The sequence below is a fragment of the Nycticebus coucang genome, chromosome 1 (genome assembly GCF_027406575.1).
Source record: "Nycticebus coucang isolate mNycCou1 chromosome 1, mNycCou1.pri, whole genome shotgun sequence".
NCBI lineage: Eukaryota > Metazoa > Chordata > Mammalia > Primates > Lorisidae > Nycticebus > Nycticebus coucang.
Genome location: NC_069780.1, coordinates 132,285,778 through 132,311,174, shown reverse-complemented (window position 1 = coordinate 132,311,174; position 25,397 = coordinate 132,285,778). Strand labels below are relative to the sequence as shown.

The 25,397-nt window shown below is 40.3% G+C and overlaps 1 protein-coding gene across 3 annotated transcripts in view; it reads left to right on the top strand.

The window, feature by feature from the left end:
* Positions 1–25,397, top strand: part of IQGAP2 (IQ motif containing GTPase activating protein 2) — a 362,038-nt gene that overhangs the window by 215,813 nt on the left and 120,828 nt on the right. For all 3 annotated transcript variants that reach the window (XM_053588316.1, XM_053588306.1, XM_053588326.1), the window contains 6 exons: positions 11,376–11,443; positions 11,764–11,877; positions 12,841–13,019; positions 15,644–15,731; positions 20,599–20,762; positions 24,323–24,483. In XM_053588316.1, coding sequence (XP_053444291.1) covers positions 11,376–11,443; positions 11,764–11,877; positions 12,841–13,019; positions 15,644–15,731; positions 20,599–20,762; positions 24,323–24,483 — 774 coding nt within the window. The remainder of the gene's footprint in view (positions 1–11,375; positions 11,444–11,763; positions 11,878–12,840; positions 13,020–15,643; positions 15,732–20,598; positions 20,763–24,322; positions 24,484–25,397) is intronic.

Here is a 25,397-nt window from a genome sequence, read left to right as displayed (position 1 = left end):
TGTCTAAGTAGTTTGCAGTCAGAGTAAGTTCAAAAAGTGTTCCTCGGTCAACTTTCAGGAATTCTTGATCTGCAAACAGGGATATGGTCTATTCTCATCCTCGGGAGGACAAGGGTTATCCTTTTGGGTGCACTACCGAACGACCTTTTTTATATTGCTGCATTAACATTTGGTAGAGGAACTGGGTCATCATGTCCTTTATCTATTCCCAAATCCTCTAACATGGTCTTGATAGTTACAGATTGTTCCACAGTTTCCACATCAACTTCCATTATCTATCAGAGCTCTGTACCGGAGTTGAAAGCATGGTGTTCAGTCTCAAAGAGATGGCTGACCAGAGGCTAACAGAGCTAGGCAGTGTCCGCATAAGAAGAGAGAGGGGAGGACAAGGCCACCCTGCCAGCAGGTTTTCCAAAAGCTTCTTGTGCAAAATTGTTTATTTTGAGGAATGTTTTTAACAGTGCTGCCCAGTAATCTTTATCAAATATTTTTCAGAGTCTAGAGCAGTCCCTCAACTCTGTCCCTAGTACTAGTTTTGTGTGCTGCTCAGCTAGCCACTACTGATAGATATCATTACCATAGCCGTGCAGGGTAGTGCTAATCTCCGAATCTGTGGCTTGTGGGGTGTCTTGTGTAAGCTGAAATTGATTTCCTGATGTGGACGCCAGGGACATTCACGTTAAGCAGCTTATAAATAAATGGTCTTCTAAGTTCCTCTCTGGTGATGTCACTGCTCTTTTAAAGGAGTAATGTAGAGCTTCACTGAGGCTTACAAATGTGTTTGCCATAGTTTTAACAACAGCTTCAATAGCATGGCAAAGAAAGAAAAAGAAACATCTGGTTTATTATTGCTGTGTGCAAATGTTGGTGTGATGGAAGTTTTCTAGAACGGTTTCTTGGTCGTTTGGTGGCTCTTTATTTAGGTCTCCATTACTTTTACTCACCCCAGAGTTGATTTTGGGTGGACCTTGTTGTTCAGCACACCTAACCTTACACAGGACCTTTTATCTTTGAAAGCCATATTAATTTAGTAAGCACCATTCCCTGGGAGACTCTCTCTGGCTTTTCTTTACTCTAAATTAATTGTATGGCTGCCTCACAGTATGGAACTGAGACATCCCAAGTGTGTCTGAAGTTTTTTCTATCAGGACTTTCTCTTGCCATGATTTAGAATGCAGTCAGTCAATAGCTCAAATGAGGCTTTGCTGGGCGAGGCATGTTGGGAGAGTGGGGAGCAATCCCTCAGTATATACGGCAGGTACCAGGTGAGGCATATTGGGAGAGTGGGGAGCAGTCCCTCAGTATGCGCGGCGGGTGCTGGGCGAGGCGTGTTGGGAGGGCGGGGAGCAGTCCCTCAGTATACTCGGCGGGTCTGCACTGGCTGCGTAGTTAGAAGTGATGCTGGAAATGAACAAACCTGTCTTTAGCTCTTTTATCCTGCTAGTGAATATAGCAGCGTTACTGGTATCAACAGTTTCTATTACCTGGTGGAGAATTAGGCAGGTCAGAGGTCATGATTGTAGTGCAGGAGCCAGAAAGGACGTTTTTTGTTGTTTGTGGACTTAAAGTGTGTACTATACACGGCACGTTTTCTCTTTGTGGCTGCTTTTGGAATGTTATAAAGCCTGTGCAGTGGAAAGGAACCAATTCAAGAAGTGGGAGCCTTGCTAACGAGTTACTTCATTGACTTTCTTTTTTTTACTGTATGCAGGCATTTTATGCATGGAGCATACTTTCTGCCTGTTCAGTGCTTGATTTGTTAAAGATCTATAATAAATGACATTAAACTCTTGCTAAATGTCTGAACATTTGTAAAAATGAGTTCCTTTAAATAAGTTAGCCAATTAAATTTAGCAGAACTTACTTTTTTAATCCTTCACTAATCTTTTTTTTTTTTTTGTAGAGACAGAGTCTCACTTTGTCACCCTCGGTAGAGTGCTGTGGCGTCATAGCTCACAGCTCACAGCAACCTCCAACCCTTGGGCTTAAGTGATTCTCTTGCCTCAGCCTCCCGAGTAGCTGGGATTACAGGCGCCCACCACAATGCCCAGCTATTTTCTTATTGCAGTTGTCATTGTTGTTTAGCCAGCCTCGGCCAACCTCAAACCTGTCAGCCTCGGTGCATGTGGCTGGCGTTGTAACCACTGTGCTATGGGTGCCGAGCCATCCTTCACTAATCATAAGGAGCAAATGAAATGCTCAAATGTATTATTACAAAACTTATCACACAGAAACCTATTCTGAATGGTCCATACTACAAGTTTCACTCATTTTTTCATTATTTGTACACTAATTTTGACTCATCCTAGGGCTATTATTTATTGACACACACACATATACTCTTTTTTTGTTTGTTCGTTTTTTGTTTTTTGATACCTGCTCAGAATTGATATAACCTTACCAGCATTTGGAAGCAAAAAAATACCTCTACACACCTGCCGAGATTACAGCTCTGGCTTCTGATGGATCTCTTGTGAATCAGAACATGGCCCCATTTTGGTTCTTCTCTCAAGATGAATCAGACCCTGGCCATTAGACACCAGGCTAAACATGTTTAACAAAACAAACAGACCATTTTGAAGTACATGGCTTTCCAGGAGATTCTTATTTGCACTCTGATCCCTGCCTCAGCCCCTTACCCCATCACCCTGAGATTATTTACTCCTAAATCTCACTTGACCAGCATTAGACGTATAATTCCTTGTCCTGTCATAATGATAAATTGGCCTTATCTGCTAACATTATTAAAAGCTCATGTATGCCTTTTAAATATTTCCATGAAATTAATTGGTCTTTCTAGAGGTTTCAATCTCCCAGGAGACAGGGATCGACTCTACCCAGCAGTCTTTAGGCCTTTGGCTGATTAATCATCTCAGATTACGTTCCTCGGTCCGGTCCTCTCTGCTTATTTATTGAGTCTGACCACTGACACTGGGCCTTCCTTCTACCTGGCTGGTTTTCTTACCACCTGTGCTTTTCAGTCTTATTTTGGGACACTTCCTACGTTTTCTTGGACTGTTTAGCTTACTCAGAGTTCCTGGTCTTTATTCTTTCCTTTAGTTTATATAGTATAAAAACAAGTGTCTATACTCCATATAAACAAATACAGAAGAAACAAAGTGTCCATACTTTAATAACATTCCCAACTTGTTAATGTCAATACAAATAATTATCCATGTATTATTTTAACTATTTTTGTATTATAACTTCCTTTTTATACACTGTATACTATTCCCTTTGGATTTTTTTTTTTTTTTGAACTTCTGGCCTTTCACAGACTTAACCAAGATTAATGTTGTCTTTTCTGATGAACCAGATTGTTTCTGTTTGGTCAGGCAGAGCTCTTTCTGGCCAGCTCCTTTGTCCTTGTGGCACTGTCCCTGACATTCTTTGAAATAGCCTTGCTTTGTGGTCACAACAGGATGTTCCAGTCTTATCCTGATTATTCCTGCTTGAAGACGTGAAATCAACTAGCCTCCAAGGAGTTCTTTGAAGGTCACGTGTTCGTATTGATTCTAGTTTAACATTCTAGTTTAGTAATGCTCTGGTTTAACGTTATTTGATATCAGTAGGGCTCTGGATCCTGCTTTTCTTACTATATAGTTTATTTGACTATTAAGATTTTGCTGCACTGACAGCCACAAACTGAGGACAGGTCTGCCTCCCCTCTGTGTGAGGATCCCTGGTCCTGCTGCTGCTGAGGTCACTGTGTCCCAGAAGCCACATTTTCAGGTGCAGTGATGGTGCTGAAATGGCACATATTTGGGGCTTGCATTTGTGGTAATGGCTGTGGCAGACTCACAGCCGGTGAGCCAGCTGTCCTAAGCACCCCGACTGCTTTGTAGGGGAGGGAGGGCTCCTCTGCCCGGCTCTCCCACACAGTCAGCTGGCAGCCCTACTCACCAGATTGCTTTTGAAACCTGTTCCTCAGGCATTAATGCCTGGTTTTCCTTGCATTGACACTCCATTCCCTTAAAACCCCTAAGAAACCAGTTGAACCCATATATCAGATTATATCAGTGAATACATTTGCATTAATAAATGAGCTTTCTGGAAATAGTTCTTTAACCCAAAAGTTAATCTCTCTTCCCAAACTCTCAGGAGGCATATACTAGACATGGCAGTATGTGGGGTCAAGGTGAGGGAGGCCGTTGCACCTCTTCGTGTCTTTGGTTCTTTTTTTTTTTTTTTTTTTTTTTCAGTTTTTGGCCAGGGCTGGGTTTGAACCCACCACCTCCGGTATATGGGGCTGGCGCCCTAACCCTTTGAGCCACAGGCGCTGCCCCTCTTCGTGTCTTTGAACTCACTCTTCCTTCAAGGTTCTCCCCATGCTCCAAACCATCCTCTCGCCCCATTCCTGTCCTACGTTGTTATTGTGGCTCTGCTTTTCTGTCATCCAAAATTCTAAGCTTGTTGAGACTATGAGCTATGTCTTGTCACCTAACCCAATACATATACCATTGATTCCACCTTAAAGTCTCTGGCGTTTGTGTTTTTTAACTTCTTAGGAGCTTTAACTGAAGTCATTTCCCTATGATAAGTCTGCCTTTGTTTTTGGCCATACATTGCTTATATCGGGTACTGGATTTTGACATATTGGAAGTGACGTATGTGACGAAGTTGAAAAAACAGATTCAGCAGATAAAACCATTTCACACATGGAGTCAGGGGGAACAGTGAAAGAGTCTTAGTGTTGGAAAAAGTGGAGGAAACCACTGTGGTGGGTCATAAGTGGGCATGTTAATTTAACAAAGAATAATAATAATAATAATAAGCTAATGCTAATGGAGCTTTTGACTGTATGCTTGGCACTATTCAAAGTACTTCACTGATATAATCTCTCTTCAACTTCACAACACACCTAATGTGGTGGCTACAGTTCTGAGCCCCATTTTATAACCAAGGCAATTGAGGCTCAGAGAGGCTGCCCAAAGTCACATGGAGTAGTAAATGACAGATTTGGGAATCTGCGAGGCCAGGTGGGAACTGAGCCTGTGCTGTTACCAGCTCAGCCAGCGTTGGCTTTAGAAGGGAGTCAGGTGTTTCCTTACTGCTCAGTAAATTAAAAGAACGCTGGCCTGAGACTTTCCAGCACACTAAAAGCCTCTATGCTTTTCGGTTTAGGATGTTTAAAATGAAGAATTATGTAACTGGAGAACTGGAAGGGCCTTGGGGAGTTATTTTAGTCCAGATAAGGGAACTGAAAGCTTGGGTTACATGACTTGTTCAGCATCCCCCATCTTGATTTTGACAGTCTTGGGGCCAGGATCAGGAGCTTCTGATTCGATGACAGTCCTGTGGCGTTCCTGGTACCACAGAGTTTTGATTTGCAAATACTGTTCCCACAAGTTACGGCATAAAAGGAGCTGCACATGATGTGACCCAGGAGAGCTGAAATAAATTCAGCTGCCTTTTTTTTTTTTAGAGACAGAGTCTCACTTTGTCACCCTCAGTAGAGTGCTGTGGCATCACAGCTCACAGCAACCTCCAACTCCTGGGCTTAAGCCATTCTCTTGCCTCAGCCTTCCGAGTAGCTGGGACTACAGGCACCTGCCAGAACACCCAGCTGTTTTTTTGTTGCCGTTTGGCCAGGGCTGGGTTTGAACCCGCCACCCTCGATATATGGGGCCTACGCCCCACACACTGAGCCACAGGCGCCGCCTAGCTGCCATCTTTTAAGTTTGCATTTCATTACTATAGTGCCTTTTAGTGCGTATACTAAAAGTAGTCAAAAAAAACTTAACAGTGCTTCCTAAACTTTCGTGGACTTTTAGTGATACTGTTTATGCCAACAGGAGCACATGGGCCAGTGAGGCTTCAGCTCCCTCTTTCAGCCTCTCTGTGGCTGGCCTCACCCAGCAGCACACTTGGGCCGTGTGTATCTCTTGGCGTGGGAAGAGGTTTGCTACTTCATACAAAGTGTTTTCTTAGATGTGGGAAGTGTTGGTGACATTAATTTCACAGCTGCCTTTGGAATGCTCTTAGCCCTTTGTGTTGGCTGTGAGACATTCAATAAATTCAGTGTTGAAGCGCTAAGTGAGATTGCTATTTTTAATATTCAGGGAGCTTCTTTTTTAAGATGAAACTACAATCTCCTATACATTTCAGGTAATGGCCTCATTTGAATTTAAATGCTTAAAAAGGAATGCTGATTCTTTTTGGTGTGAGAATACTGGATAGTTTCCTAATGAACATTTACCTTTTAGAAAAATCTACTTGGAAGCACCTCCCACATAGAGATTAGGTATGAAACTCCCACACTGTGAAAAGTTATCTTTTTAAAGCTAACAGTTTAAAGTCAACCTTAATGATAAAAAATATTGAAAATTGAAGTCAAGTAGAAAATACACATTATGTTTTTAATAAATGATTTATACGATCTGAAAAGAAACCACAGTATCACCCTTTGTTTTTAAATTTTTTAATAAATAGGTTTTTTTTTTGGTATCTGCAAATAAGATTTCTCCCTGATCCAAATCAGCTTAAGAAAAACCCAGATTTAAAATAGTTAGAAGCAAATTCCTCCATCCAAAAAACTAACTTCTGAGCACCACCTTGTGGTAACTTTTAGTTAAACTAGAATGTTTTATTGTGAGATTTATATTAATCTTATAGGGTACACTGGAGAAATAAAAAGTATATTTAAAATAGCCACCTAATTTCTTTATTGCCAAAGGGGAAAATTAACACTTTTGTTTAATATAAATCTTTTAGTTCATGTTACCAATAAGCCTGGTGTTTTGTGACGGCCTAAACCCTTATTTCAGGGATCTCATGGTAGGAAAAATTTTTCTTACCCAGTAGCTATTCCATCAGTATTAATTAAATGAATAAATAGATTAAACACAATGTGAAAACAGTTGCCTCAAGATTATTGAGCACAGCCATCTCTCCCCCTTTCCAACACTGTATGAAATTACTAAAGTAATAATTTTTTAAAAAGCATTTGTGGTGAAAAGGAGTGCCGTCCACTGACCAGAAATTTGACTGACTTCCAGACAGAGTAAGCAGATGGGTTTGACTTGACTGAGAGACAGTCTGGGGGAATCGGTAGCCCACAAAACCCTGAGGGGTGCAGCACAGCTGGGGGCTGTCACAGGATCTGCTCCAAGCAAAAGACAGCAGACAGCAAGGAAAAGGAGAGCGTCAAAGCAAGCAATCAAGAGGCTGGGAGCAGCCAGACCTTCAGACCCTTCCCTGACCCTGATGCAGCAAGTGTCCATGCTGATGGCAGGAAGGTGTGCTAGCCCCCAAGACAGCCAGTGACCTCACTGGCCATGGCAGCCCCTGTCTAAGCGAGCTAGATGCTGGCTCCCTCCTGGTGTTGTCCCATTGTTCCCCCACAGCCTCTGTACTACTAGCTCCTGTCAGGGGAACCCACAGTCAGCAGTGGAGAAACAGTAGGACTCCAACACCAGGATGAGCCCCACATCAGGAGATGCCAGACGTCTGGAGGAAACCGGCACTGGGCGAGAGGCTTTAGAGTCAATGAACAGAACTGACACCCAAGGAGCAAATGAAAATGTTAAAACATGTGCAACTGACAATTCATTCAGTCTGTCCATTTGACCAAAGTTATACAGCATGTGGATCTCATAGCATCTACTATGTAGTAGAACCAAAGATAAAATTAAGAAAGAAGAAAATTTGATGTAGATGAAATTAGAGAAGAATAAAATTTGCAGTTATCTTAATTATTGGTGCATAATATAAAAACAAAAGCATGAATGGAAAATTCTATTAATAAAGTGTCTCAACATTACATAGATGGACAAGTAGAAATATATAAAGATAGTAGATATTGATTAGCTTAGGCTTTGATTAAAAATGTAAATTAAAAGTAAAAACTTTAGCTGGATATTAATATAGATAATACACATTACAGATACAGCACATAAAGTACTTAAAATAGATTTTAAAAAGTTATTGGAAGACATTTTAGGGATGTCTCCTACTTAGGTTTTACTGTCACGTTTTCAAAATTTCTTTCAATGAACTTTATAATTTTCTTCATAAATAGAGAAATATTTTTGAATTTGTACAAAGAGAGGAAGAGCATGCAAATTAGGTGGTATGGGAGGAATTGAAGTGATTCAGTGATAAATTTTAGTCATTTATCTATTCTCATTTCTTAAGTGATACCTTGGTTTTCTTTTGTAGCTTTACCTTACCTATTAAATTCTGTTTAATTTGTAGTTCCTGTTACTAGATGGGAATAAATTAGGAAGTTGACATTTCATGGTTCCATGTGATATGAGCTCCTTTTTAATTGGAGTATTTTTGCCATGTAATGACTTGGAAAGTGATTCATAGAATATTACGGCTTTGAAAATGTCAGCACAGGATCTCCATGACCTCGTTTTAATTATAATGACTTGTTTGGCATGAACTTTTGGTAGTAAACTCTTCAGAGGCTGTGTAAGATGAACAGTTTTGTATCCTTGATAATCTCTAAAGGCCTAGAACGTAAACTAAGGAAGGTACCCTGTCTCGTTAGCTTTGAATTGCAAACACGTAATGGCTGTTTCACATTGAAGGATGTTTAAAGTCTAATATGTTTTTCCCCTGTGGATAAGATGTGACTATCATATTAGAATTCAGTACTAAAATTCACATCACCATATGGTTGAAAAAATTATCCTTTGTTCTTTGTCCTTTGGTATGGTTTTGAAGGAAAAGGCGGGGCAGGGGATGAGAGAAAGGTAAATTCTTCCCACACACAAAAAAAATCCTTAAAATTCAAAAACTTGTTCTACATTTCATGGAGAAACGTGAATGACCAGTATGAGTATAACAAAAACGTATACCTTCACAGCTAACCAAAGGAAATGCAGACTTCAATTACATCTTGTTACTCTTGCCTTGGGAAATTTTTCATTGATAATATCCTGTGGTGCTATATTGGTGGTAGAGTAGGCCATGCCATCAGGGGATTCTTAGGTTCAACAAAGCATTCAGAGTCACACCCCTGTCATGAGCCACCATGGGCTTCCCCTTGCTCAGGACAGAGATAGCTGGGAAAGCCAGCAGAAAACAGGATGGCAGGACTCTGCTCTTCAGTAGAAGCCTCCACGCCACGCCACGTGACTGTCCGCACATCCAGTGCGTAGCCAGTCTCTTTGGTGCACAGGTGACAGTCCTGCTGCTAAGGAGTGGGACTCAAATTGGTGGGTTTGAACCTCCCTGGCTTGGAAGCACCATCCCTGCAGGTGCCAGGACCTATCCTAACAGCCCCACTGCACAGCCTCCCAGGCTCTTCCAGGGATGTTCCAATTTTAAGACTCACTGCACTCAGGAAGGCCCAAAGATATGGTGCCTCTGAGATAGTTACGATTCCTCCTAGTCAAGATACAATTTATAAATCAGGGCTTATTTTCTCTAAGCAGTGATGCTTAATAACAGTTGACAGTATACTTTTATCAGGATCCTAGGGGAACAGCTGGGAAGTTAACTACAGTTCTCATGCAGATGGAAATGGGTGGGTTTTTTTTTTTTTTTAATTTTTTTGACAATATACATTTTTTTATCTGGAAATTTTGTTTTTAGGGATTATAATAAATAAGAAATATTCACAATATGTGTGTGTGTGTATATAAGTAGATTCATCTCATCAATTAATGGAATTTCCAGAACATTTATATTCCAGAATAATATACATTTATAAAATAGATCAGTCTAGAAGGAACATTAAAAGGATTTATTTCAAAATATTTAGTGTTTAACTTATTGTAGTTATTTTCTTTATAATTTTTTAAACCATAAATCTCACATTTTTAATTTTGATCACATACTACTTTTCTAAATAATTATTTTTTGTAGAACTTAATATCCAAAAAGTCAGCTTCAATGAAAGATACTTATATTGACTAATCATATTTTTTTTTTAAATTTAAGAGATACAGTTTTTTATTTTTATTTTTGCAGTTTTATGGCCAGGGCCGGGCTTGAACCCGCCACCTCCAACATATGGGGTCGGCGCCCTACTCCTTTGAGCCACAGGCGCCTAATCATATTTTAAGAGCTTATTTTGATGCCATTAAGAAAGCTCAATCTTAAACTTCGTCAATATGTTTTAATAACATTTTATGTTTTTCTACACTACTGAGATTCATCTCACATCAACATCTGAAGTGATGATGATCTTAACACCTTTCAAGCCATTGAAATCATTGTCAGTTTATTTTCTTTCTTTTTTTTTTTTTTGCGTGTTGCGAAGTTCTTTATTTAGGGGTTTGATTTTATACCTTTCTAGTCACATAAACACTTAATCTATTATCTGTTAGTTTCACCATTACCTCATTTTACTTATCTGAAATTAACTTGTAGGAAATATCCTGTTACCATATCAACATAATCACTTTTGCAGTAAACATCTTCTTCTAGACACTGACTAATCTCTGGGCAGGTGTCTAAACAAAATCATAAAGAAGAAAAGTAGCCACAGGGGAACAGAGTTAATGGAAGACTATCTTTAAGCGTTCACTCAGTTTACTCAGTATGAAGTAACGACTGTGTCTTTTCCTCAGGGCAGAGCACCTATACATTGTCAGTTTATTTTCTAATGCATATTATTGTGAAATTTCAACTAAGAATTAAGGTCTTGTAAACCTATCAAAATTTATAAGAAAGGGAATATGGAATGTTTTAGTTGGTTGCTAGAATTAATCTCGGGGCTATGAAGGATAGGATAAATATGAGACAGAAACACTGATTCAGTGGTTAAGTGGGCAAAGAACATGATCGTTTATTTTTGAAAGACTTCAGATGCCAGCTCTCAAGTCCTTCCTCGTGTTACGGGCAGGTTCACGGACACCATCCTTACTGTCTAAGGGAGTTGTTTTAAATACATGTAATTTATTCTCCATCTTCTGCTTGGTAGTGCACACAGGTTGTAGTTCAATGTCGACCCATCCGCCAATAATCTTGCCACTCTATGGGTTTAGAAAATATAAAACAAATATTTCTTCAAGGGATGTGTGGTGCTTGGAGGAATATTGAAAAGGAAGATATAATTAAAACTGTACTCTTTAGCAAAATAAGAATTATGAGAGGAATATTCAAAGAAATATTTCTTGTATTTGTTACCTGCTATTTTGTGTTAGCTGTGTTTCTTATTCTTCTTATAAATGGAGGATGGAGAGTTAGCTGATCCTGTAAAAAGTGTCGTGTCCTGCAGAAGGCCAGTCTTTGGGACTCAGACAGGAGTTCTGGTCCTTTCCGCAACAGGGACTACATTACTCCAGGACTCATCTGTAAAATGAGTAGATTAGATACTTTAGATCCTTCTCAACTGAAAAGAGCCCTTAAGATTTGTTTAATTCATAACTGTAAGGTTTATAATGATAAAGCTTCTGATTTTGTGCTTTACCTTTCAGTTTATATCTGTTCAAACTAGGAATAGCACCCCAGATCCAGGATTTATTGGGCAAAGTAGACTTCACAGGTACATTCTTTATATTTCCTTTTGACAATCTAATTTTCTAAAAGAATGTGGCAATACTCTGTTCCTCTTCATTTTGATTGATGCCCTTTCTTTATATTAACAAGGAAGGAAAACTTACCTATCTTATCTGTGCTTGACTGAAGTCTCTCTTATGCGTTTGTGAAATGAGAAGCCCCGGCCAGGTTCTTCCTGAGGCTTTTTGTATAAAAACAGCCCATCTTCTCGATGAAGGCATTTCTGAGTAGGCAAACGTACTCATTTCTGCCTTCTTCTCTGTGGCTTTCTTTGATTTTGTGTGTGTGTGTGTGGTTCTTTTTTAGAGGAAGAAATCAGTAATATGAGAAAAGAACTTGAGAAATATGGAATACAGATGCCATCTTTCAGCAAAATAGGCGGTATTCTGGCCAATGAACTGTCCGTGGATGAAGCCGCATGTAAGTCTGCTCAAAATCCAGATTTGCCATAGACATGGGACTTACTTATGCTTTATTTGTTGATTTTGATTACATGGAATATAATATTTAGAAGATACTCTAAGCATCCTAGGAGTTATTATTTATGTTATAGATGTTAATTTGACGATGTCAGAACATAACCAAGTAAGTGATTTTGGTCATGATGTGAATTAAGTGTTCCAGAAATGCAAAAAAAAAAAAAAAGGTATCGCCTATGCCTCAAAGGAGTAGGGCACGGGCCCCATATGCCAGAGGTGGTGGGTTCAAACCCAGCCCCAGCCAGAAACTGCAAAAAAGAAAAAACAGTTCCAAAAACATCTTTATCCCAAATAGTTCTCTCCTTTTCTAAGTCTTTAGATTTTAGTGATAGAATACATTGCCACATATATTTCATATATTCTAAAGTAAATGGCAGGTGTCTCTTGGAACCAACATGTTATTGACCTGTAAACATATGAAACCCTGACCAGAGGGAAAGGACTGATTTTTCAAGCCCCCACTGGTCAACATACTGCTTAGTTCATTTTAGCCTCTCGGTGCAAATGGAATAAATGAGGCCAGTACGGCAGACAGGCAGGTGTGTGGAGAGGTTGTCAGGCACTTCATAATATATATAAGGTATTTTTTTTTTAAACACACTGGAAGCCATGGAAGAAAGTAAAACTGCTTTAATTTACGCAGTGTCCATGTAACCCAGTGTTTTTCAACCTTTTTTATCTCACGGCACACTTGAATCTATAGTTAAACTTCTATGGCACACTCAAATTATGTTGATCTAAAAGAAGAGTAAAGAAAAGAATACACTTACTATGCTTTGAACTTCTTTTGAAAATAATTTATGGTCTTTCAACATTTTTCGCGGCACACCGGTTGAAAATCACTGATGTGACTGCTCACATTGTCTTTTTCTGATGAAAATCTTTCTCCTTCTGTACTTTTCAGTACATGCTGCAGTGATCGCCATCAACGAAGCTGTTGAAAAAGGAATAGCAGAGCAGACCATCATAACGCTAAGGAACCCCAATGCGGTTTTAACTTCAGTGGATGACGACCTTGCACAGGAATATCAGAAAGAACTCTGGGACGCCAAAAAGAAAAAAGAGGAAAATGCAAGACTGAAGGTACTTAGCCAGGTTCTGAGTAATAAATACAGGCGTGAATGTGGTTATCACCTACTAGCCTGAAAAAGCCTTATTTTTTTGTAGAGAAGGGATCTCACTTTGTTGCCCAGGTTGGTCAAACTCAAACTCGTGGCTACAAGTGATCCTCCCATCTTGGCCTCCCAACATGCTGGGAATACAGGTGCGAGTCACCACACCTGGAAAAGCTGTAATGTTCAAAGTGAAGTTTTTAAATCAACTGGCTCTGGTCTCTGTAGCCATAGGCAATTTGTTTGGGTAAAATGTAAGGGTGAAAGAAGACCATATCTTATGTACAGAAATTAAGATTTTCTTTTATGGTGAATATTATAGATTGGCAGGATTGAAGGTCGTGTCACAAACTTAGTACTTACCAGAAAAGTGTAGAAGCAGCAGCTAAACATTGTCCTTTGTTAGGCATCATCAGTAGACCTTGTATTATTAGCCAACTTATGTTTTTATTTACGAGCAAAGGTTAATAATCCAGTGTGGTGAAGTTTGGAGAGGATGTTTGTTTGTTTGTTTGTTTGTTTTGAGACAGTCTCACTATGTCACCCTTGGTAGAGTGCCGTGGCATCACAGCTCACAGCAACCTCAAACTCTTGGGTTTAAGCGATTCTCTTGCCTCAGCCTCCCAAGTATCTTGGACTACAGCTGCCCACCACGAGGCCTGGCTATTTTTTGTTGCAGATGTAATTGTTTTAGCTGGCCTGGGCCTGTTTTGAACCTGCCAGCCTTGGCGTATGTGGTTGGCGCCATAACCACTGTGCTATGGGAGCTGAGCCTGTTTATTTATTTGTTTTTGAGACCGAGTCTCACTTTGGCGCTCTTGGTAGAGTGCCATGGCATCATAGCTCACAGCAGCCTCAAATTCTTGGGCTCAAGTGATTCTCTTGCCTCAGCCTCCCAAGTAGCTGGGACTGCAGGCGCCCACCACAGCACCTGACTATTTTTAGAGGTGAGATCTCACTATGGCTCAGACTGGTTTCAAACCTGTGAGCTCAAATAATCCCCCTACCTCAGCCTCCCAGAGTGCTAGGAGGCCCCTCCCAGCCTGAGAGGATGTTTTTTTAATCTACTGTCTTCATATTTTCCCAACACTTAACTCCACATATTTGAAGGTATCCCTCCTTGGGCAGACAGCCCGCTCCTGACCATAACTCCATACTTACTAATGTACCTGCCCATTATCGAAAACTTGGTCTAAGCTGAGCTGCTGCTTCTCACCAACTTTTCTCTGTTAAGCTCTTGCTCTGTCAGTTTCAACTTCATTTACTAAAAGGAACCACTTTATTTTTTGACCTTTCTCTGGTGGTGGCTTCCCACCATCCAACAGGTTGCCCCCCACCCACCTCCCCCGTGTCCATCTAGGGTTTTCCTCTGTGTCTTCCTCTCAATACAGGGATTCTTTAAGGTCTGACATTGACTCCCTTCCCCCAGGGAGTTCATCTCCTGACTGAAGAGATCAGCTGTCCTTTTGTGCCTGCCTTTCTGCTGCTCCTCCAGCTCTCTCCCCTGTGTCCCCACGGTGAAGGAGCATCCCTTTCTGTCTTCCCTGGTTTGGGATGGTGACCACCTCGTCTCAGAACTCTTTCTGTGTCACCTGTGTCCCATCCATGGCTAGATTCTGCTGCCTTTTCTTGTCAGGCTTGAGTCCATCATCAAGCCTATGGGCCACATGCTGATTTTGTGAGGATGTTTTTTGCTCACCTGTGGTGTCAGATATCATGAAAAGATCCATGGACCCTTTTTTTGCTAATCAGCTTTCATGAGTATTTGTGTATTTAATGTGTGACCCAAGACGACTCTTCCTTCTTCCAATGTGTAGCAGAGAAAGAAAAGGTTGGACCCTTCCTGGTACTGTCTCCACTCTTGTCTCTGTTCTGCCCCCGACCTCATTGCAGGACCCTTGTGGCTCCTTCATCAGGGGTCTCCAAACCAACCCTTCCCAGAGCTAATAAAATTGACCTTGAACTGCAGATCCAATGTCACCCCACTGGAAGCCACTTCTGATCTCTATTGAATTAAGCACTGACCTTAGCTTGGCCTTCAGCTGACCAGCTCATCTTTGGCTCACCTCAGACACACACTCCAGGCTGTAGCCCAGCATCTCTCTAGGTCCTGTTCTCTCATCTCAGCCTGTCACATTACGATGCTCCTTGAGGTCCTCCTCAATTGTTATCTCTTTCAAAATTTCCTTCTTCATTATGAATCCTTTTATTACAAATGTTTGTAATACTTTTCCTGTAGAATCTATTCTGTTCTACGAGGTATGTTCATTATTTGTATTCTTGACTTTATTTGATCAAATCAATTGAAATTGCCAATATCTACAAAAAATGGTGAACGGCAGCACTGAGTGGTCTAACCCAATGTTTTTCACATTAGAACATTGGCCCTTTTCAGAGAGTGGGTCTGTGGTTGATTTCTGTAGTCCTTGGCAGATTTCCACCCTAGTGCCCTGGGCAGAGCACTCTGCAAGTGCTTATACTGAATTCAGATAAACATTAGTGAGTGGTTTTTATCTTTGCATCTTTACATTTGAGTTTCAAGCTTTGGAAACATTTTACTTAACCTCAGGAATCAGTGAAGACTTTGTTTTGCAGAATAGCTGTATTTCAGAGGAAGAGAGGGACGCGTATGAAGAACTGCTGACACAAGCAGAAATCCAAGGCAACGTTAACAAAGTCAACAGTAAGTGATGGATTGTGTGAGGGAAATGGATGTTTCTGAAAGGTGCAGGCTTTCCTTGCCAGGATTCCAGCAAAACACTCAATTTGTGTACTTGTAAAATGGAATGCCTTGTAAAATGAAAAATCTACTAAATGCCAGCCTTGTTCTTAATTATGTTGCAACATCTGCCAGTTTCCCTTGAGCTGCTTTGGTGATCCTTCTCCTGGTCCACACAAAGTATCTCAGGGGACCCTGATTTTACATGCCTGTTTCATCATAAAGCACTAAATATTTTAAATCTGTCCCTTTTCGGGTTAATGCTGAAGGTCATGTAGTAAAAGATTGACTTGAAGATTGCATTTCCTTGCCCATGATTATGTGATGGTGTTCTCTTGGAATCATAAGAGATATTACTGATACCACTGCTCTCTCTTCCTTCCCACTCATTCTGCTGCAGTTAGTAAGAGTTTTTCTTTTCTTTTTTTTGAGACAGAGCCTCAAGCTGTCGCCCTGGGTAGAGTGCTGTGGCATCACAGCTCACAGCAACTTCCAACTCCTGGGCTTAAGCTATTCTCTAGCCTCAGCCTCCCAAGTAGCTGGGACTAGAGGTGCCCACCACAATGCCCAGATATTTTTTGGTTGTAGTTGTCATTGTTGTTTGGCGGGCCTGGGCTGGATTCGAACCTGCCAGCTCTGGTGTATGGGGCTAGCACCTTAGCCCCTTGAGCTACAGGCACCGAGCCAAGAGTTGGTGTTTTTTTACAGCATGTGTAGCTTCAGTGCCAGTGAGTGAGACTGTTGACAGGCCACATGAAGTCTTTTGATGGCAGGGTTTTGTCCCACCTACTCTGTGGAGTCAAATAGTTCAGTTGTACTTTTCAGGGTGTGGTTATAAAGAACAGAACACTTGGGTCATGAAATTTAAGTTATGCAAGTTTAGATACAGCAATCTTCATATTAGTCTTTTCTCCCCTATAGTAAAATTCATTTTTACTTGGTCAGCAGAAGAGTCAGTAATGAATTTTATTTTATTTTATTTATTTTATTATTATTTTTTTTTTTGGAGACAGAGTCTTTCTATGTCACCCTTGATAGAGTGCCATGGCGTGGTGTCACAGCTCACAGCAACCTCAGACTCTTAGGCTCAAGCGATTCTCTTGCCTTAGCCTCCCAAGTAGCTGGGACTACAGGCACCCACAGAATGCCCGGCTATTTTTTTATTGCAGTTGGCATTGTTGTTTTTAGTTGGCCCGGGCCGGTTTTCAACCCACCAGCCTCAGTGTATGGCCAGCGCCTTACCCACTGAGCCACAGGCACCACCAGGAATTTTATTTGACTTTTATTTTCCTTAGGTCAATCTAAAGAACCTATGTAAGCCAGGTGTGGTAGCTCACGCCTCTAATCGCAGCACTTTGGGAGGCTGAGGTGGGTGGATTACATGAGCTCAGGAGTTCGAGACCAGCCTGAACTAGAGTAAGATCCCATCTCTACTAAAAATAAGAAAACTAGCCAGGCGTACTGGTACACACTTTTATTCACAGCTACTCTGGAGGTTGAAGCAAGAAGATTGCTCAAGTCCAAGAGTTTGAGGTTACTGTGAGCTATGACACTATGACACTCTACCCAGTTGACAGAGTGAGACCGTCTCAAAAAAAAAACAAATAAAATGAAAATAAAGAACCTGTTTATGCAAAAACCTCATACATGAAAGACTTTTAGCCCATTTAATAAAGCATGTGAACCCTCTGCCAAATTAAAACTTGGAATATCCACTAATACAACAGTTCTAAACCTTGCCTTCAATTTAACTTTCTAGGTAAGTTTTGAATGTTCTTTAGTGCTTTTAACACATATCAAAGAAAGGTACACCTGTAGGTGTTACTCAGAAGGCTGGTCCCAAGTTGCTGGAGGGAGATTTCCTGCAGTGTTGAAATAATAACCAAGGGTGCCCCAAGCAAGATAATGTGCATGTGTGGACTCCAGCAACTGAGTGTGTTTGAGAATTTACCTTAACATCACACACACAACCAGGAGTTCCCGGGTGACTTTTTTTTAAAGGCAACACTTTGGGTGCATGTGTGTTTCTGTTCTTTTATTCTTATTAAATCTTGAACATGTTATAGATGATACATGAGGTGCAATTTTCAAGTTTCTCTCTCTGTTCTATGTAAAAGCTGCGAATTGCATTATGCTTGACAGAAATGAATTACAGGAAGAAATTAATATTGCCAGGGAGACATCTGAGGTCCATGAGCTTAGAGAGGAAATGGTTCAATAGCCTTTTACCATCCTTTATGTGTGAAATGTTTATAACCACTAAAACAGTTTTATTTTTCATGTTAAATAAAATGCCTTACATACAATTTTTTTTTTTTTACTCAATGCCATAATTTCCTGACCACAAATTTAGTGCCAAATTGCTTATACTTTTGTGCCCCATTTTTAAGTAAAAGACCTTGGATGATTTGCACTAATGGCATAACCAGCTGAAACTGATGAATGGCACTGCAGTGTTTGATGGCTTTAAATGTGAGGAACATGAGTACTCAGCAGTTGTTTGCTCTTTTTTTTTTTTTTTTTTTTAAACTCTCCCCATCTTAAATTATAGTCCAGTGGAAAAGTAGCCTTGGGAAAAAAGTCTCTAAAGGATATTTTTTTGGTGACTTGACAATGAAATAATTGTACACTTGAACTTAGACCATATGTAAGAATACTGCTTGCTTGACAAGCTTTACCCCCCCCACACACACACACACACCATGTAGGTTATTGTAATAAAATGTTAAAGCATCTAAACAGTAGTGGCGTAAGTGACCACTTTGGTGGTAATGCTGATGGATTTATTGTCAGAGGCTTAAGCTTTGTTTGAACTGCAGTCTTTCAACTTGCAGGCTTTCAGAACATGTATTCCATTCATTGCATGATACATGAAGTCTGACAATTAAGTTCACAAACTCATCCTAGAAAACGTACTACATAACTCATTGCTTCATGACAATCACCTTTGAAGTATACCCCTTGAGAAGCTATGCAGTGACACTAGCACCTAGTCCACCCTTCAAAGCAAATTTGGAACTTTTTTTCTGGAATAACCATCAGAGCTGCTGTTGTTGTCATTGTAGGCAGTCTGAAAATGAAGTTCACAAACTTGCCACCATGCCTCTAAGTTGACAGCACTGTACAAACAACTCAGTAAAGTCTCATAACCTTGATATATCAGTGTCTCTCACAGCTTTGCTCATGTTGACATGTGACAGTATCCTACTGAATGGTATTCAACATTGTTGTGTGTTTTTGTGTACTGTACTATGTTAGCTCTGATGGTCATTCCAGAAAAAGAATTCTAAAGTTGCTTTGAAAGGTGGACCGGGTGCTGGTATCAGTGTATAACTTCCCAAGGTGAGTACTTCAAAGGTGACCGTAGTGATACTCAGAAGTGAAATACGTAGCACGTTTTCTAGGATGAGTTTGCAAACTTAACTGTCAGAATTTGTATTCTGTTAAGATCAGGGCTAGACATTTTCTTAAATGTAGAATGTGAAAAAGCAATTGAATTTAGCTTTTTTTTCTTTAGAAGAAATGGTTTATTGAAAGTGTTATAAGGATATGGTTTTCTAGTGATTTAATGTCCAGTTTTACAAACACATATGATAAAGTTATCAAAAGTGAAGTGAGACCATACCCAGGGTAATCTGAGATGTGGCTGAAAAGCCTTGGGTGATTTTTATAGAACAACAAACACCACAACTAAATACTCACCATCCTTTCAAGAACTCTTTAGTTTGTCACATTAATTTTTTTTTTTTTTTTTTTGGTTTTTGGCGGGGGCTAGGTTTGAACCCGCCACCTCCGGCATATGGGACCGGCACCCTACTCCTTGAGCACAGGCGCCGCCCATCACATTAATTTTAATGATAGAAAAGGAGTGGTTGGACTCTCAGGGTCCTTTTAATTAAGTGTAAGTTTTCTGGGGGGTAGAGGATGAGTTGAGGGGCTCCATTAGTTGTATTTCCACTATTGAGTGATGTCTTTTAGTAAAAAGGTTGAGAGAAGCTCCTTATGAATGTACTTAGAGAAGAAAAATTGTCACCTTATCAGAAAGAATTAGAATAGTCTTAGCTTCAGTCAAGTCATGCAGCAGACACCCTAACCCTTAAGCAGCTCTAGCGATCTAAGCCTGTGTCACTCCTGCTACCCAGATGCCTTCTACAGGGCAAGACCCTGCAGGCTCTGTGTGGTTTGCTATTGCCTGGTGGCAGAGTTCATTGCTCATTTTTCTTGGATAGCAGTTCAGTTTCTGTGCTCTGAAAACTATGCTGAATCTTCTGTTCCAAGCACCAGTTTGTTCACCAAAATTGAGGTCTTTGTAATCTGAACCTTACAACTACAGCAGATCATCCAAGTGCCTGCTGTGGGTTTACCACCGTGCTTATTCAGCAAGAGGGTGATAGCAGTAGTGGAAGGCTGGCTTCTGGTCTTCATGTGGGCATGAAAGTCTCCTGGAGGAGGCAGCACTAACACATTGGGAGCATCTATAACAACCTGCTAGCACTGCATAGCCCTGCTTTGAATAGCCATGGAGTTCAGGGACAGGAGCAATTTGAAGGCTTCTTGGCAGAGGTGGGACCACAGCTGGTCCCAAAAGGGAAGACTTTGTAGGGAAGTCACACTAGGTGAGAATGATCTCTTAACTCAAGCTCCATCAATGCTGAAGTTCTTTTAGGGACTAACTCCAAGGACTAGACCGATTTAAATTCCAGAGATAACATTTTCAAGCTTTGCCTGGCCTTTGCTTGCAGCTTTTTGGAGTTCATGGAAAGTGACTGCTTAGGTCAGGCAGCCGTGAGAAGGGCAGGCGTTCTGATGGAATGTGAACCTTCACCCGCAGGGCAGGCTGCAGTGGAGCACATCAATGCTGTCCTTCGGGAAGGTGACCCTGAGAATACACTGCTTGCTCTGAAGAGACCAGAGGCCCAGCTGCCTGCTGTTTATCCCTTTGCTGCTGCTATGTATCAGAATGAACTTTCCAACCTCCAGAAACAGAATGCCGTGGTAAGTCGGAGGAGATTCCAGGTAGAGAGATGGTCACCCTGAGTCAAGCAATAAGGAAGGCTGGTGAGGAAAGGAGAGTAGTAGGGATGTAGGGTCTCTAACTCATACCAGGAGCCGGTCCCACCTGTGCCAAGGCCATGGCCTCCTTACTCTCAAAGCTTTTAGTTTCCATAAAAAAGCTAAGATGGGCCTGGCACAGTGGCTCACATCTCTAATCCTAGCACTCTGGGAGGCCAAGCTGGGAAGGTCACTTGAGGTCAGGAGTTTGAGACCAGCCTAAAAAACAGACCCATTTCTACTAAAACTAGAAAATTTAGCCACGTGTTGTGGAGGGTACCTGTAGTCCTAGCAACTCAGGAGGCTGAGGCCAGAGAATTGCTTGAGCCCAGGAGTTTGAGGTACCAGTGAGCTACAGTGATGCCACTGCACTCCAAACTGGACAATAGAATGATTCCCTGTGTCAAAAAAAAAGCTAAGTCCATAGTTAGGAAATTCAGAAAGTGGGCCGCACATTTTACACATTGTTCTTGTTTTCTATGTGATTTTTGAAGAATATGGATACTATTTTAGCTATACTGATTTTTTTTTTTTTTTTTTGGCTGGGGCTGGGTTTTTGAACCCACTACCTCCAGTATATGGGGCTGATGCCTTACTCCTTTGAGCCACAGGCACCGCCAGCTATACTGATTTTTTAAGTATGTTTTGGTTTTGATATAGAAAGATAAGCTTAATCTGCATTCTTAGAAACCTGCAAATAAAAGCATAAGCACCATGATTTTGGTTTTTGAAAATTTATGCTCCTTAATGTACCAGTAGTATTAAATAGCAGTTTCAAGTGTAATTAAGCACATATTTCCTAGTGCTCCTGTAAGCCAAGCAGCAGAATGCAAAGAAGGGTATTGGAAGCAGGGCCAAGATTCAATATATGAGCAAGCCAGTGGTTCAGAAAGGTGGGGAAAGGATTGCTTAATCCAGCGGTTCCCAACCTGTGGGTCGCGACCCCTTTGTAACAATGAAAATACAATCAATGAAATCTTTACAATTGTTTAACCATTGTTAAGAAAATAGAAACTTACTACACATAGCAGAATAAATTTTCAAAGTAAAAGGTTAAATGTAAAAAAATTAGTTTTAAACTTAAGGTTCTAAAGAGAAACATGGGACATTCGTTGGGTCTTAAAAATCAGTACCAGCAAAAAAAAAAGAGAGCGAGGCCAGAAGCTAGAACTGACAATTCACAAGACCAGAAGCATACAAATGACAAACACAAAAAATGTTCAGACTCAACCAGAAATGAATAAGTGTAAATTAAAACAAAGTACAGTTTGTAAAAAAATTAGATTGGTAGAGATCAGAAAGATTTAACCCAGTGTAGTCATAAATATGGGACAGCAGACATCTCCTGCACAGCTGATGGGAATGTTAATTGTGGAGCCTTTCTGGAGGGTTGTGTTAGTAATGTGCGTTAAAGGCCCTCAGTGCTAATCTAACACTTACATGCTAGAAGGATGTGAATCAAATAGCTTTGGCCACAAAGAATGTTTCATGGCATTGTTTAAAATATTGAGCAACAGTAAGCAAACCACATGTGTAATTAATGTTTAATTAATAACACATTACAACAGAATATTTAATTTATGGTACTTCCATGTGCCAGAAATACTGTGCAACCAGTAAAAATATGGCAGTGTAAAAAATCATGATCAGGGAGGCTGAGGCAAGAGAATCGCTTAAGCCCAGGAGTTGGAGGTTGCTGTGAGCTGTGTGAGGCCACGGCACTCTACCGAGGGCCATAAAGTGAGATTCTTGTCTCTACAAAAAAAAAAAAAAAAAAATCATGATCAGAAAAGACATCCACGCTAATATTAAATGGAAAGAAACTGAAATATATAGCATTATCTTGGGTTTTTTGGTAATAAGAAAATGAAAGTAAAGTCAATCAAAACTAAAGAACAAAACCTCTATAAATATATGCGTGAATTAAAGATACATAAAAGAATATATACAAAAGGGCTTGAGTATTAGATTTGTTTTTTATTCTTATCGAAACTTCCCATGTTTCTTAAATAGAAATAGTGTTTTATAGTAAAAGAAAAATAGGCCAGGTGCGGTAGCTCATGCCCATAATCCTGGCACCCTGGGAGGCTGAGGCAGGTGGATAGCCTGAGCTCAGGAGTTGGAGACCAGCCTGAACAAGAGCAAGACCCTATTTCCAAAGAAAATAGCCGGGCGTTGTGGTGGGCGCCTGTAGTCCCAGATACTTGGGAGGCTGAGGCAAGAAAATAGCTTGAGCCCAACAGTTTGAGGTTGCTGTGAGCTGTGGTCCTGTGGGCACTCAACCCCAGAGGGAAAAAAGAAAGAGAAATAGATCATTTTCTTAAACTGCATTTAGGTTCTCTCAGTCATATTCTCTCCTACTTTTCTAGCCTTGGGAGACTACGCCCCGCAAGGCTGCTTACTCTCCGGGACAGGCCTTCATCCCCAGCTAGTTGGAGGTGACCTGTGGTTGTCCTGCCCTGGTTCTTTCTCCTTGTCCTTTTTGATGTATGTCACTTTAGATATTTGTGGACAGTTCCCTAAAAGAAGTAGAAGTGAATTGCAAAAGATTCTTTTCTGCTCGTCACTTGTCATTTTATCCATCAGTTGTGTCACACTTGTAGTTAATGTAGGATATTTGGGTAAAATTTACTTACCTGCTGTCTGTGATAACCCCTTCTTCCCATTTGTTTTGGGAGGTAAAATTATCCTTTGTTATTCTGAAATCAGTTGGTTGCTAGGTTTTTGTGGCTATCCAGAAAGTTATAATGATGCATTTTAATATGAATACTAAATTACATGTTAAACACTTATCCTAAATGTAAAGATGTATTTCAGCTTTTTTGTCCTTTCCTTTCTTTCTTTTTTTTTTTTTTTAGTAATTCTTTTTCATACTTCTTAAGTTTCCTCAGTATGATAAAAAAGTATTCCTTTGAAGTTGGACCAAGATGGAGTAAAATGGTTAAATGGAAGAAAATATTGAAGGAGAAAGGGTATTTTGAAAGCTAAGATGTATCTTTTAGATAAAGCAAATCCAGATTTTAAATCATATAAGTCTGGAGATTCTTAACTTGCTTTACCAAAGGACTACTTCAGATTTCTAAGTGAAATTTTCCTTTTTTCCCCTTAATTCAAACTAGAAATCGTCAGCTGTGCTAAAGTCTTACCTTGCATTCTTGGTCAGTGACAATGGTGTCAAGTTCTTGCCTTAATTGTGTAGCTAGACTGAGCCTTTAAGCAGCCGGTCAGTGGAGGTAGGAGTCAGCTATGGGTATGCAGATATTTATGGGGTCATAACTGTTGGTTGCAATCAATGCAGTCCCCAAAATGATCATCTAAGGAAAACCCAGCAGCCATTTACCTGTTCTTTAAAGCTGGTAGAAAGCAGGTGGCTAATGACCCCCTTTTTCTGCTGTCAAGATCTTTGCCTTTTCATTGTTTTTTGACATATGCATTCTGAACCTCCATCATAAATTTGAGGTGTGTTACTTGGGGAGCTAATGTTGCCATATGTTTTCCAATAGAACTACTTGGCCCACGAGGAGCTGGCGATTGCGGTGGAAATGTTGTCTGCAGTTGCTTTACTAAACCAGGCCCTGGAAAGCAGCGATCTTGTGTCTGTACAGAATCAACTTAAAAGCCCCACAATAGGCTTAAACAATCTGGACCAGGCATATGTGGAACGGTAAGGGATGTTTTCCAAACTGTCTTTCAATGCAGAAATGTGTGTTTGGCAGATCTTACAAATTAAGAATTTGTTCCTTAGTGAAGGAATACATATACCATGCTCATATTTCTTAAAAGCTAGTTGGCTCTATTTTAAGCATCCTTCTAATCGGAGTCCTCTTTTATAGTATTCCTTTTGGGGAACAAAGGGAATCTGAAAATGATTATCCTGTGGCAATTAATGACTGACTTTGTGATTGGTAAAGACTTTGTGATGAGCTAAAAACAAAGGACCTATTGAAAACATTCCCTTGGGCTTCTTCTGGAAATGACAGAATGTAGGAGAGTTGGAAGCAACTTTAACAACCATCTAGTCCAGTTCTTTTATTTCACTGATGAGGAACAGAATCTGGAATGATGGATCTAACATTGGACAGTTGGGTCCCAAACCCCACTCTTTGTTAACCAAAGGAGAAATCCTAAGACCACAATGCTTCATGGCAGTGGTCACAATTTCAATTTAGTGTCTTTTTATGTTTCTGAAATGTGATACTAGATAGTACAATTCCTAGTATCAAATCACCATGGAGGCTGTAGAAAGAAAATTAAAGGGCCAATTTAGAGATAAAGGAAAAAAGTTGGAGCTAAAACAAGTCAAGCTTGTGTTCTTATGACCACCAGGGGGAGATGTGTGTGCAGATCTTGACAAAAGTTCTTTTCAGATACTGATTCTGAAACTTCTCTTAACTCCTTGCCTGATTCTCTTGAGTTATGTACAGTTGCACAAGAAAAATCAAAGAGATTTCTTAAATTTTAAACCAATAGCAGAAAAGTAGTGGAAGGACAGTGGATTTTCCTCCTTTTAGTCTTCTCAAAGAAAATAACGCTCTTCTTCAGCTTAAATTTGGCCATCTGGTATGAACCAGACTTCTC